Below are 15,119 nucleotides of genomic sequence, written 5' to 3'. Positions count from 1 at the left end.
AACTATACGTGTTTTAAGTTCTCCACAGATCACGCGAAATATGAGGTGGGAGAAATTGACCCAAGTTGGTGTTCGGTTACCAAAACGGGGAGAACCACAAACAATGTAAGTGATGCAAACACTTTGATTGGGACCTGGGCTAGAAGTGGGCTTTATTATTATTGCGGACATAAAACTCTTTTGGCTCGTGTTCCTCTGGGAAGCGTGGGGACGTGCGCAATGGTGAGGCTAGGTGCGCCACTTATGTTAATAGGAAACCGGGTGAAGGCATTCCCAACGCACGACACACGCACACTGACAGCTAGGCGAAAGAGACACATTCTGGTAAAAAGAGGGGCTGAGGGAACACATGCTTATGATCCTAGGATGGACTCGCCGACCTGGATAGACTCAATAGGAGTGCCCAGGGGAGTTCCAAATGAGTATAAGCTTGCAGATCAAATAGCTGCCGGGTTTGAAAATATTCCAATAATCGCTGCTCTCTTTCCTGTGACCCCTAACAAGAATGTGGATAGAATTAATTATGTTCACTATAATCTGCTGAGACTCTCTAACCTTACTCGAGATGGAATGGAAGGGCTAGTGGAGCAAGTGGGTCCGACCTCGTTGATGGGGGTGCAGAATAGAATGGCTTTAGACATGCTGTTAGCAGAACGAGGCGGTGTATGTGCGATGTTCGGTGATCAATGCTGTACTTTTATTCCTAATAACACGGCTCCAGATGGGTCAGTGACTCGAGCTCTAGAGGGGTTGAAAACGCTCTCTAAGACCATGCACGAACATTCGGGAATTGAGAATCCGCTGGAGGGCTGGATGACCTCGGTCTTCGGACAGTGGAAAGGGTTTGTACTTCCCATTATGCTTTCATTAGCTGTGTTGGTGGGTATTTTGGTGACCTGTGGCTGTTGTCTCATTCCTTGTGCCCGAGCTCTGTTAGAAAAGGTGATCACGAAGGCAGTGGATTCGGGAGCAGAAGCCCACATACCCATGATGCCCTTGATGGACATGGGAGTCGCTGTGTGGGACGAGGAGTGAAGCACCTGAAAGTATGGTGACCTCTGGTCAGTCAGAGGTCAAAAGGGGGGATGAGGGGTCTGAAAAATGCTTTTGCCATTAGGTAATCTGTAATTTCCACAAAGTATGCTGATCAGTGTAATTTTCACTGATTGAACTGTAGTAGAGACGAGCAAACATATTGGTAGATCTGAGAAGAGAGAACTTTTGTTATGAAAATGATTTTAATCTTTTATACATGATTGCATTTGAGCTTATTAAAGAGCTGTGGCTCCTGGTCAAGTGAAGGTCAGAAACTCTTGGCAGGCGTTAAGGATCAGCCAATACACGGTGAGGAGGACAGGAGCTCTGAAAGGAATGGCAACACACCTGCTTACATGACATACGCCTGGAGTGATTTTTTATCTTTTATTACTTATATCCTTTAGAGTTAAGATTTAAGTTTTTATCATTTACACCTTATATCCTTTTGAGTAAGTCTTAAGTTTCAGTTATGTTCAGTTTGAGTAAGTTTCCTTCATGGTTTGAGTATCATCATTTGAGTGTGACATTTAGCCTAGAAATCACACAGAGTTCAGCTGTGTATGTGCACAGGTCTTATGTCTGGCTAAGACGAGAGGTGTGAGGTGAGCTGGGGTGCAGACGAGGTCAAGACACATACATAGCCTACACAGCAGGCACCCACATACACACACACACTCACAAATTGTGCCGGCATATTGTCAGATGCTTACAGGAAGTGCACCTGATCTTCGGGGAGATAAGGAGGCGCTCATGGTGCGACACCGGGATGGAGAGGAGATGTAATGCTCTTTAAAACTATGTTAAAGTTAGCAGGAACATTTTGTGGTTTAGATTGACGTAAGCTGTATTTTGTCTGTTTTTGCAAAAGAGGGGGCTTTGTTGTTGTATCCATATAAAACCTTTGTCTAATTATTGTAAGTTCGGTTCGATTGCTGACTTTGCCCAGCTTCGGACTCCACGCGTGTTATCAATAAATCTTTGCTTTGATCACATCTTCTGGACCAGAGTTGTTATTTGCTGGTGAGCCCTCCGTACTCCTTTTCTCCAACTTTTGAACCTTAACACAAGGTTAGTAATTGTATGGAACAATTAAACTTTTAATTACTTTGATTACTTTTCAATTAATTACTTTTTAAAAATTACTTTGGTTAAACAAAATCTGTTTATTGATTATTAATTAATAAATGTATTTCTGTTTCTCACATTAAGGTCATTTCCAGGATCTTTTCTTTTACCAAAAAAAGGGGGGAAATTGCTTTTCTAATCTCCAAAGCAATGCCTGTGTTTCTACAGTCATTGGTCAGCACTAGTGTCCGCAACTATAATGAATGCAAATGTATGCGGGTCTGAGGCCCCACCTCTCAAGCATTAATATTTTCAGTTACAATATTATTTTTCTATATTTTTTTCAGTTACAATTTTAAGCTGGTATCGTTTTAACCCCATACACCAAATCACAGCAACAGTTGCCTCAAGGTGCTTTATATTGTAAGGTAGAGAAGATAGGTCTTCCAGCACAACAGTAACCCAAGATATATGTCCAAGACAACAAAGAAGTGGCTAAAGAAGAAGAACATTAAGGCCATGAATTGGCATTGCCAGCTTCGAGTTACAGAGCAGCAGCCAAGAAACCTAAATGGTTTAGTGATTTTCTCTAAATATAATGCCAAGATGTGCCAAAATCCCTCCTGAGATGTGGGCAAACCTGGTGACCAACTACAAGAAGAAAAAAAACCACCCATCTCGCCCCTGCGGGCGGTTTATTCTTCAATGTCGGGTCCTCTACCAGAGGCCTGGGAGCTTGAGGGTCCTGCGCAGTATCTTAGCTGTTCCCAGGACTGCACTCTTCTGGACAGAGATCTCCGATGTTGTTCCCGGGATCTGCTGGAGCCACTCGCCTAGCTTGGGAGTCACCGCACCTAGTGCTCCGATTACCACGGGGACCACCGTTACCTTCACCCTCCACATCCTCTCGAGCTCTTCTCTGAGCCCTTGGTATTTCTCCAGCTTCTCGTATTCTTTCTTCCTGATATTGCTGTCATTCAGAACCGCTACATCGATCACTACGGCCGTCTTCTTCTGTTTGTCTACCACCACTATGTCCGGTTGGTTAGCCACCACCATTTTGTCCGTCTGTATCTGGAAGTCCCACAGGATCTTAGCTCGGTCATTCTCCATCACCCTTGGGGGCGTCTCCCATTTTGACCTCGGGACTTCCAGGTTATACTCGGCACAGATGTTCCTGTACACTATGCCGGCCACTTGGTTATGGCGTTCCATGTATGCCTTGCCTGCTAGCATCTTGCACCCTGCTGTTATGTGCTGGATTGTCTCAGGGGGATCTTTACACAGCCTGCACCTGGGGTCTTGCCTGGTGTGATAGACCCCAGCCTCTATGGATCTTGTACTCAGAGCTTGTTCCTGTGCTGTCTTTCAGTCCAGCTTTGTCCAGCCACTGGTAGGATTTCTGGATATCAGCCACCTCCTCTATCTGCCAGTGGTACATACCGTAAAGGGGCCTGTCCTTCCATGATGGTTCCTCTCCTTCCTCCTCTTTCTTGGGTTTCTGCTGCCTGAGGTATTCACTGAGCACGCTGTCATTTGGGGCCATCTTTGTGATGTATTCATGGATGTTTCTTGTCTCATCCTGGACTGTGGTGCTGACACTCACCAGTCCCCGGCCCCCTTCCTTCCGCTTAGCGTACAGCCTCAGGGTGCTGGACTTGGGGTGAAACCCTCCATGCATGGTAAGGAGCTTTCTTGTCTTTATGTCAGTGGCTTCTATCTCCTCCTTTGGCCAGCCTATTACCCCAGCAGGGTACCTGATCACGGGCAGGGCGTAGGTGTTGATGGCCCGGATCTTGTTCTTACCGTTCAGCTGATGAACGTCATGAAGTCATTAACGTCATGAAGTCAAATATATATATATATATATATATATATATATATATATATATATATATATATACATATATATATATATATATATATATATACAGGCGCTTTCAAATAAAATGTATTATTATTTTATGTATATATATATATATATATATATGTATTTCCCACACTGTATACAGTAAACAGCAATGGCTCAAAGATTGAACCCTGTGGCACAACTGTAATGCCGAGACCCCTTAGTGGTGGTATTTCTAATTTTATCCTGACACACTAACAGTGGTCAGAGAAAAACACTGAATCAAGTTTAGTACATTGCAGATTAGAATTCAGATAACTTAGAGGAGAGCACTGAGTGATTAACCATATCAAAGGCCAGGTTCAGAAAAACAGCAGTTTATCCCTGTTAATCCCCTGAATTGTCCACTGTTTATGGTCTCTGCAAGGATTGATCACTGTTACTACAAGCTTTGAACCAAGCTAATTAATATTTATATGGTTATCTGTTGAACTGAAGCTGAACTCTGACCTGAGAATTTCCAGTTTGCAGTGTGGATTCTCCAGTCCTGTGGTCAGCAAAGTCAGGCCTGAATCCTGCAGGTCATTGTTACTCATGTCGATCATTCTCAAAGTGGAGGGCTTGGAGCTGAGAACTGATGACAGTGTTTTACAGCTTCCCTCTGAAAGATTACAGCCACTCAGTCTGGAAGCAATTAAAAAAAGATGGTTATAGATCATAACCATCACCTTCGTTTTTGGCATCTTTAAGGACTAATCCGTATCACCCAAAGCTCTCAAATTTTATTTTATTGTGCTCAGATTTCCCCCAACACCAGTGATGAGTTTGTAGAAAATAGTTAGTCAATAAATAATAATATGCAGATTTTATCCTATGAAGTACACATGGAAACAAGTAATCCTCTTACATCAGTCAGCCAGTCTGAAGTTAGTTAGGCCTACTGCTGTATTTTCAGTCTCTCATGAGCTGCTGACCAGCATACACATGCTTTGATGACAAAATTAAGTGATGAGACTGAACAGATATATGCATATCTTACTAGAATAGAATAGAATTCAACTTTATGTCATTGCACATGTCACAAGTACAAGGCAAGGAAATGCACTTTGCATCCATCCAGAAGTTCTTTAGCCATAATATATATTACAAAATATATATTAGCAATAATATAGATAAATAGATATATTAAAGAAATGGGTCTGTTATAGGTATGAGGGTACAAAATATGGGTCTATTATGGGTATGTTAAAATGTACACGGTATGAAGGTATGCTATGAATATGCTATAACTGTAAGTATGTACAGGTTGTAGTGAGTGTACAAGCTATGAACAGGCTATGAACAGGATATAAATATGAAAACTATACAGAAATATGAAATAAAAAAAGCTATACAGAAATAAGAGATATAAAGCTATATGGGGATATGAACTAAGCAAGTTATGAACAGTTGTAAACAGTTGTAGAATTATAATTACCGTATTGTACAGAATGATTGTCTATACAGCATTTACAGTTAAGATCAGTGAGATATGTGGATAATTTCTACAAAGGCTATATAAAGTGCTAGCGGTTGTGAGTGGTGGTTCAGTCCATGTTATTATTGTGTATATGAGGGTACAGTTGGCCATTTGTTTGTTTTTGTCCATTGTGTGTGTGTGTAGGTGGTTGTCAGTGTGTGTGTATATAACTACATCATATTGTTAACTTTGTATTTTCACCTTGTCCTGTTTGTTGTCATTGTTCTGAACTCTTACCTGAGAATCTCCAGTTTACAGTGTGGATTCTCCAATCCTGCCGCCAGCAAGGTCACCCCTGAATCCTGCAGGTCATTGTTACTCATGTCGAGCTCTCTCAAAGTGGAGGACTTGGAGCTGAGAACTGATGACAGTACTTTACAGCTTTCCTCTGTCAGGTTGCAGCCACTCAGTCTGGATGCAATTAAAAAAAAACACACAAACAAACACTAACACTGGTGTATAATGTAAAACAGTCAAACTTTCAGAGCGTGCTTCAATCAATGACATACTGTAGCTCCTGTGAAAAATAGAGCTTCAAATCAGAAGAGTTTGATCCCTGGTATAATTCACAATCACGTATCCTAAAGCAGATAACTCGTAAGCTAGAGAGGAAATGGCGTGTCACAAATTTAGAAAATCATCATTTAGCCTGGAGAAATAGAAATAGAAATAGTCATAAGAAACCATCACTGACTGAAGAAAATAAGAACAACCCCAGGTTTCTCTTCAGCACTGTAGCCAGGTTGACAAAAAGTCAGAGCTCTATTCAGCCAACCATCCCTTTAACATTAACTAGTAATGACTTCATGAACTTCTTCACAAATAAAGTGTTGGGAAATAATACATTTTATAGTGCTTATTTATTGCTTATTGTTACTTGTTTTTAATAATAGTTTGCTTCCAGTCTAAGACAGGGCCAACTTTGAGTATAAACTAGGTCAGAGGGTGACAGGTTGCCTTAACAACGGAGTCTTAATTTAGAGGAGGCTTAAAACAGGAAGTTTTGTGCAGAGCTGCAGAGAACAGGATGTAGACAGGAAGTAAAACTAGGCAGAGTGCAGCGCAGGAGTTGTTTATATCGAAACTATATGTGACTATGTGTGACGTATGACTGATTATGTTATGCACATTCGGCTTCTAATGCTTCAGATCTGCTTGGGATTTAGCCTGTGCACATCTCCTTTTCCGGAAATGTAGAATAAAGATGATTTTAAAGTTTTGACCACACTCAGTCGGGTTTTTCTTGGTCAGTGAAAGAATATAAAAGAACCGGATTTGATAAAAGTTTTGTTCACTGTGTTTATACACCTCTCTGGATTTAATCATTAGTTATATTTTATATTTTGGGGGTCTTCTGTTTTCTCTTAATTATAGTAGGATCTTTACCTTCCAAAATAAAGTTACTTGAGGAAACTGTAGTTGCAATTAGGTGCTATATAAAATTGAATTGAATTGAACTTCAAATATGTGAAGGTATTCTTTACTATTAGCATAAAAGACTGTGCTGACTACTGATGTCACTATAACTTTTAGGCAAATAAAATCAAATAACTTAATTTATTACACTAAACAGTATTTCGTTGATCACTCTTACTCCCACAAATACATTTGGGTAATTGCTAAGAATCAGAGATTATGCTGAATGGTCGAGAAACACATTATTACAGTTACATTATTACATGGGTAGTAGTTTTGTGCACTTACATTATTGTGTTGGAAGCTTTGACCGCAGGCAATAGTCTTAGAAGAGCTTCCTCAGAAGGAGAGTATTTCTTCAGTTCAAAAACATTAAGATGTTCTTCTGATGACACTAAGATGAAGACCAGAGCTGACCATTGAGCTGGAGTCAGTTCATGAGTGCAGAGACATCCTGAACTCAGGTACTGTTGGATCTCCTCCACTAACGAATGATCATTTAGTTCATTCAGACAGTGAAACAAATTGATGTTTCTCTCTGGAGACAGATTCTCACTGATTTTCTTTTTGATGTATTGGACTGTTTTCTGAGTGGTCTCTGAACTACTGTCTATTTTCATTAGCAGGTCCTGTAGTTTATCCTGATTGGTCTGCAGTGAAAGACCCAAGAGGAAGCGAAGGAATAAGTCCAGGTGACCATTTGGACTCTGTAAGGCCCTGTTAATGAAATTCCTGTGGATTTTCTTTGAAGGTGTTTTACTGAAAAACAGCCGAAGGTTTTTCAATGATGGTTGTGGCAATGGCATCACATTTATGTTACTGTTATTAAGCGAAATCCTCACATAAAGAGCAGCCAGAAACTCCTGAACGCTCAGATGGACGAAGCTAAACATCTTGTCTTTCCCTTTCCTTCCTCGATCTTCTTTGAAGATCTCTGTGAACACTCCTGAGCACACCGAGGCTTCACTGAAATCAATGCCGCTCTCTCTCAGATCCTTCTCATAGAAGATCAGGTTGCCCTTTTCCAGCTGCTCAAAGGCCAGTTTTGCTAATGACTTAATGTATTGAATGCTCTTCTCTGGGCCATACTTTTCCTTTGTCCGATCAATCTGAAACACCAGGAACTCTGCATACATCTCAGTCAGAGTCTTGGGCAGCTCTCCTCCCTCTCTGGTTTTCAACACATCTTCCAGAACTGTTGCAGTGATCCAGCAGAAGACTGGGATGTGGCACATGATGTGGAGGCTTCGTGACGTCACGATATGGGAGATGAGTTTGTCAGCTTGCTCCTTACCTTTGAATCTCTTCCTGAAGTACTCCTCTTTCTGTGGGTCAGTGAACCCTCTGACCTCAGTTGTACTGCTGATAAACTCTCGAGGGATCTGATTGGCTGCTGCAGGCCTTGTGGTTATCCAAATGCGAGCAGAGCGTAGCAGTTTCCCATTGATGAGTTTCCTCAGCAAGACATCTGTTTTAGTTGCCTTTGTTACATCGACAGAGCGAATGTCTTCAGAATGAAGGTCGAGATGAAGGCGGCTCTCATCCAGCCCATCAAACACAAACAGAAGTTTGAATTTACTCTTGTCATAGTTGGTGATTCCTGATGACTGAACATCTGTAAAGATGTAATTCAGAGCGTCCTGTGGGATGCCTACAGTTTCTGGGATGCATTCATGAATGAGCTCTGCCAAACTGAACTTTTCTCCCTTCAGTGGATTCAGCTGACGGAAGGTGAAGGGGAAAATCAGATGCACATCTTGATTGGATCTTTTTTCAGCCCAGTCCAAAACAAACTTGTGAACAAGGAAAGTTTTTCCAATTCCTGCGATTCCATTGGTCATCACTGTTTTGATGGGTCTGTAGTCTCCTGAAGGATGTTTGAACATGTCTGTGGGTCTAATAGGTTTCTCTGGTTCTGCTGGCTTCCATGCCTTTTCAATCTGCCGGACCTCATGCTGTGTGTTGATATGTACATTGTACCCAGCTGTGATGTACAGCTCTGTGTAGATATCAGCCAGACACTGTTTATCTTCTGCCCAACCTTCTTGTGCACACATGAACTTGTCCTGGAAGTTTGATTGAAGCATCTGTTGGTAAGATGTGATGGGGTGAGGCTCTGGTACTGGAACCATCACATCTGTATCAAATATGAATGAAAAGAAAGAAAGTGTGAGGCGTTTGTGCACAGATGCCGTGCCATTAATCATCACCAACTGAAAGGACACAAAACATTCGGAGATGTACCTGCACTGAATCAAAGTTGTACAGAAATTACCCTCTTGTTCTTTGTCGGCAACTCCAGCACAGCAGAGCTGGAAGAGTTTGGGTCCTGAGCCTTACCTATCTCTGGAGGTGAGCCCAGTTTTTTGGGGCTGGCACTATTCTAATTCTCACAGCAGGTCCAATTCCTTCCACACCAGATCTGCGACATTCTCTGGCCTTCAGAACAATCTTCAATGGGTTCAAGAGATCGAGTTCCTTCCCAGCTCACATTGAACCCAAACTGAGTGCCTGTCCGTGTAGGAGCTCGATCCACATCTATACCGAACTTTGGGAATAAGTCTCCAAAAGTTGAATCTGTTCATCTGGACGTAGCGTTTTGTGGGAGAAACGTTTCGTCACTCATCCAAGTGACTTCTTCAGTCTCAGCTGACTGCAGGTTTCCCCAAACCTTATCAAACGCTGGTTTGAGCGCGGAGTCAAGGAGGCCATTTACGTGAAAAGGGAAAGACCATCTCTGAATCGAGGAGGGGGCCTAAGGGTACATCTGTCACCATCTTACAATGCTGTGATTGCAGCCATTCCCCAACTCTCTGTGAATGGGACTCATGGCCATTGATCAGTGTTCTTTGATCAGTGGGTTTTGGTCAGTGATTGTTGATCAATGGTCATGGGAATTTGCATAATTATTTATAAGGTTTGGGGAAACCTGCAGTCAGCTGAGACTGAAGAAGTCACCTGGATGAGTGACGAAACGTTTCTCCCACAAAACGCTACGTCCAGATGAACAGATTCAACTTTTGGAGATTTACTTTCCTGGATGATTGAGAATGCATCAAGACGTTTGGGAATAAGGTTAATGAAATAACTAAAACTTGCTTTGGCTAATAAAAATGTCTGGACTCCTGGCTTTGATCAATATAAATTGTTTAGAAGCCGGGTGGCTGTGGTTTAGGCCATAGACCAGGTCATCTACTAAAAGAAATGTCAGTGGGTTCAGTCCTGCAGTTTGGATGTCAGTAAAACTTGTGCAAGACAGTGAACCCAAATTGTTCTCTGTGATTCCACTGGAGAGTGAGTGTGTGCATCATAGTTAGAAAGTTCTTAAATGCACAGAATATCAGTGTGTGCTGTTTTAATTTGTGAAATTTGTCCTTTGAATGGGTGAATGTGGTTGTAATAAAGACCACCTCATCGGTGTTGGAGAGTGACGGAACACATGTACCGGCATTACGTATTTAAAATGACAAAATATGAGTAACTGTATTCTGTTACAGTTACTGTAAAAGGTGGTATTCAGAATACAGTTACTTTGTTGAAATAAATGGACATTACATGGCGGTCTTTTCCTGTTTCGCATGTTCGGCTATGCCCTCTCTATTTTTGGTAATTCCACACCGGTGGAAACCCAAACAAAACACACATTAAGAGGCTCTAATGCCTGGGTCTCAATCTCGCGGCCAGCAAAATGACGTGAAAATATATTGTAAAAAATTATTATTCAAAGAATGATTTGAGTTTTCACCGAGCAGAAAGATGGAAGCATGTAAATATAATAATAACCACTACAGCCAAGAAGAGTGCCTGATGAGCCCAGTTGTAAGTACGCTATTAAGCCTCGACTGCACACTGTGTTCGTGTTTTTCTCTGAAACAATAAGCTCCGTTGGAGCAGCCTTTCAACGCCTCTCTCTGTCTCTCGCTAGCAAAGTTGACCCAGACAACAAAGTAAAGCTAGTTTTCGGCTACGAGCCCGACACGAACCCACCGTATTAGCCAGAGGTCCCTTTACTACGGTTCAGAGCCGCGGACCTGTTTTATATACGCGCGGAATAGTTTTCTATACGAGATCGCTGCAAAAAGTGCAGCCTTACCTAATGTCCACCTACTGTTACTCATTTATATTAAGATTTAAACATCTAGTTGGTATTGGTATGGTGAGTAACCTTCAGTAAAAGTAATAAATCACACAGCAATAGTACATTCATGTAGTTGTTAAAAGCTTGATAATAAATTAAGTAATTCAAAGTATTCAGAATACGTTACTCTCATTGAGTTACGTAACGGAATACGTTACAAAATACATTTTGGGGCATGTAATCTGTAATCTGTAGTGGAATACATGTTAAAAGTAACCTTCCCAACACTGCATCTCGTGTGCTCAGTTAGAGACATCACAATGAAAATAATAATCAATATTATTTCAAACATATTACTGTATGTCTTGAAAGTAAAGTATTACCAGTATTCTCATTGGTCTGAGAAAAAGAATCCCGAGTCTGAGAGGATGAAGATCCTCTTTTCTCTGATGTCTCCCCACCATCACTGACATCCGCTGACAGACAGAGATAATGAACGTGAAACTAGGTCAGACTGCAGAAACAACATGTTTGCCCCATTCTGTGACTGACCTTCTGCTCCAGAGCGGATGGCAGACAAACTCTCCAGCAGATCATTCCTGTGGATCCTCTCTAAAACCTTCCCGGTCACCTCAACAGCTCCAGGAAGTCTGTATGTCTGCACCATCAGGTCTACGGTGTCCCACCTCCTTGTTGCCTGAAGTCGGCTCTTTTTGATGGTCGGGAGGTCTTGAAGGATCTCTTCCTGCTGCAGGAACCACTTGAATTTATTAAACTCTTCATCTCCCAAATCTTCCAGAGTGTTTAAGAGGTCCTCTGACGTCATCACTGCTCCCTGATAACAGAGAATAATACCATTTATTTACCAGATGTATTTTAAGTTTCAGCTTTTCTGTCCAGCTTGTGAACATTATAAAATATTAACATGTTAAGGGTCCTAGGCTAGACCCCCCTATGCTAACCAAGCCTACCGCAGACATGAGCGAGAGAGATAAATATGAACCCATAGTGGCTTGGACGACACCCGGATCAACAAGGTCCACGTCACGTTGAGGAACCAGGACGCCCTGATGAAAACTGGGCTACTGGAAGAAGAAGGCATCGGTGGGCAAGAGATTAAAACAGGGCGCTGTTGGAATGCTTCAACGCAAGTAACCCCAGTGGAAGGGGTTACATGAATAGGATGAGAGACTATGGACTCTTCCATACCCAACATCCACCGTGATGGTAAAACAACTAGTAGCTCAGTGTTCCAACATTTGGAAGATGGGACTGCTCTCATGTGTAGAGATTGACAAGGCAAAACACACATGCTACAGCAAGGGGGAGCCATGACGACAGGTGAGGAGGGAGATATCATCACCCCACCCGAGATTGGGTACCAAGCCCCAAGTGCTCTTCCAGTGTTGTATCTCCAGTTTGGAGGTGCTGTTCTCATATTATTCCCCTTCCAATGAGAGTACACCTTGGCTGGTTCTGTGGAGAACAGCTGGTTTATTCTCTTGCCCATCTTTACACTGTTTATATATATGTATTCTATACCAAACATATCTTTGTGAAAAAAAATTACATTGAGGTTGTTTCTGTTGTGGAGAAGGTTCAGCTCTTGTTTTTCTGGCTGATGCTGTTTAAATCCTTTCAAAGATTGTAAGTGGGACTCTGTAACATTGCAGGAAATGATGCTTGACCCATATAATACTGTTATGTATGTTCGTTTGACTGAATCCAGCCATGTTCTGAACCACTCTAAAATATTTGTCCATTTTTGGAGTAAAGTCTCTGTTTAATAGTTTGTAAAACTATAGTCTGTTGTTCTGCTGTTCATCCTGCAGCTTATAAGTATGACTAAAGCAGAACAATGAACTTCCCTCTTCTTGTTCTCACTATGCAATAATTCAGTATTACGCAATAGTTCTGTCAAAACTTCAGATTTTCCTGATTGGCTACATACTGCCTCACAGCCTGGTTTATACCTCAAGAACCATATTTATGTAAAAATAAATATGTAAAAAATAAATGTCAAAACATTAAAAAAAGTAAAACTGATGAGCCACAAAGGGGGGCTCATCAGGTTAAATTTAATACGTGGCTATAATAAAGAGAGACTGGAATAAATAAACAACCCTTTGCTTTTATTAAATGATGCTGATTATTTTGAAGCTATGAGCCTAATAAACTGTCCAGATGACATGCCAGATAGGGCGGTTAAATAATCAACAATCTTTAGCTTTGTGATCAGGAAGTAGAAGATTGTTTTTGAGACTTACATAGAAACAGGAGCTGAAGTCTCAGTCGAATCTCCTGAGTGTTTACGAGGAGAGCAGCACGACTGACGGCTGTTTAAAGAGAGAGGAAGTATGCTTGCACACACATTTCCTTTTATTACGAGAGATGAGTGAATGTGGTGTTGGGATTTATGTTTATTTGTAAGGCTAATATCTCATAACTAGCAGCATATATTTGTGTTTTATCGTTTATTGCACACAGTGTATTGTGTCTTTGGAGGTGGACAGTTACTCTGATATTATTAGACATAAACAGAGAGGAGTCCCCCTCCTCTAAGGAATTTGAGAGGGAGGGTTTCCTCACCAGACCATGTTTACCTTAAACATGGTTGTAAATTTCTATCTCTTTATGCAGGTCTGACAGAGGGTAAGAGGTGGTTGCCATGGTGATGGGTGAAGCGGTGTCTCCAAATAAGGAGATGCCCAGAAAGCTGCAGAAGAAGAAACCTGAGCCAACATCAGACCTAAGGCCACCCTAAAATGTTTAGACCAATCACCATAGTGTCTTGTTTATCACACATAAAAAAGTTTTTACTGCCTGGGCAGCCTTTTGTCTCTGAGCCAGAGCGAGGTCTATGGCGTCATGTAAAACTGAACATTTTGATGATAAATTCTGAAAACTTACCTTTAAATCTTTAATTTTTTACAAAACATTTGTCTGCTGAATTTCAGCCTCTGTCTTCCCCAACTCTGCCTTCTTTCCTTCCAAGGTGACAACAGTAGTTTACCAGAACATGAGGTCCCAGACAATGATGAGATCACCAGCCAGCTTCACTGAGTCCTTGTTCGCTCCTGCTGACGTTAGCTGTATAGCTCTCAGTCTCCAGTTCAGCCTGAAAAGGACGAGCTGGACAGTCTCTAGTCTGTGAGCCTCCAAGGGGTGGCATCGGAGAGCAACATGGTGTTAACATCATGCAGAATGGACCAGCCGGGAACCAAACCACCAACCTTTCAATTAACAAGTGACCTTCTCTACCTCCCGAGCTACAGCAAGGAGGAAGTTGCATTTGTTAACATTAGAAACACTGACAGATGTTGACCACTGGGGTAAATCTTCTTTAGACTATGCACAACCAATTAGAAAAGTTTTGCTCCAGTCTGAAGCAAAGCTCATTAGATTGTTAAAGTTTCAGTTATTTGGTGGCCTTTTCTTTTCAACATAAACAGGCACAAGTCCTGTCTCATGTTTTAGAAAGCTGAGCACTGCTAAATGTCATTACTATGAGTCTCCATTTGGGGGCGCTCCAACATATCAAATGAGATACTGCTAGTGATGCTGGAGATTACTTCAGGATTAGTTTGTTGATGAAGAAAATCTACTCATCTTCCCACTTATCCCTAGCTGTCTTCACTCCCTCTTGTCTTTTTCTTGAGCTTGTTCAGTTTTAGGGTGTTAAGACTCGCTCATCTTGCGGTATCATTTTAGAGTTGAAGCAATGATTTCAAACTGAAACAGGTTCTTATACATAGCATAAAGTGTAAAGTGAAATTTCATGTTTTAACTGAGAGTGAGAGTAAAGTAAAAGGAGCGATCAGCTTTCATTTAACTGTCCTTCTTTGCACATTTATATTATTTCTGTGCAGAATTGCCTGTATTTGGTAGGTGTAGCTCACAGCCCTCTCTGCTTTCAGCCCAGAGAAAAGTATTTAAAACATTTACCTTGTAAACCAGGACTATCCAAACTACAGGTGCTGCTGGTGCATGTCCACGAGCTGCTCCATCTCTACAAGCAAGAACCAAAAGGATTCCCAGATGGCACAGGCACAAGGAGGCTAGTGCAAAAAACTGCAGAGAAGCTTAATTTTAATGCCTCACTTTCAAAATTTAACATTTGAGCTGGAAGTGTTTGTATTTCAATAAGAGGGTTG

General features: G+C 41.5%; 1 protein-coding gene across 5 annotated transcripts in view; it reads right to left on the bottom strand.

Moving 5' to 3' along the window:
* The window catches only part of LOC100691218 (NACHT, LRR and PYD domains-containing protein 12), a 38,816-nt gene extending 24,585 nt beyond the window's left edge, over positions 1 to 14,231 (bottom strand). Inside the window, exons 1-6 of one of the 5 annotated variants that reach the window (XM_019360533.2) lie at positions 13,876 to 14,231; positions 11,518 to 11,800; positions 11,349 to 11,441; positions 7,176 to 9,024; positions 5,709 to 5,882; positions 4,463 to 4,636 (exon numbers count right to left, since the gene is read on the bottom strand). In XM_019360533.2, coding sequence (XP_019216078.1) covers positions 4,463 to 4,636; positions 5,709 to 5,882; positions 7,176 to 9,024; positions 11,349 to 11,441; positions 11,518 to 11,791 — 2,564 coding nt within the window. In that variant the 5' untranslated portion in view covers positions 11,792 to 11,800; positions 13,876 to 14,231. Of the gene's footprint in view, positions 1 to 4,462; positions 4,637 to 5,708; positions 5,883 to 7,175; positions 9,025 to 9,227; positions 9,451 to 11,348; positions 11,442 to 11,517; positions 11,801 to 13,232; positions 13,319 to 13,875 lie in introns of those variants that run through there. The other 4 variants (XM_019360531.2, XM_019360534.2, XM_019360535.2 and 1 more) reach the window with 4 other exon arrangements.
* Between the last annotated feature and the right edge of the window lie 888 nt (positions 14,232 to 15,119).

This window comes from Oreochromis niloticus, linkage group LG6 (assembly GCF_001858045.2).
Source record: "Oreochromis niloticus isolate F11D_XX linkage group LG6, O_niloticus_UMD_NMBU, whole genome shotgun sequence".
NCBI lineage: Eukaryota > Metazoa > Chordata > Actinopteri > Cichliformes > Cichlidae > Oreochromis > Oreochromis niloticus.
The sequence above is the reverse complement of the archived record's forward strand: the minus strand, read 5'-3'. Positions and strand labels throughout refer to the sequence as shown.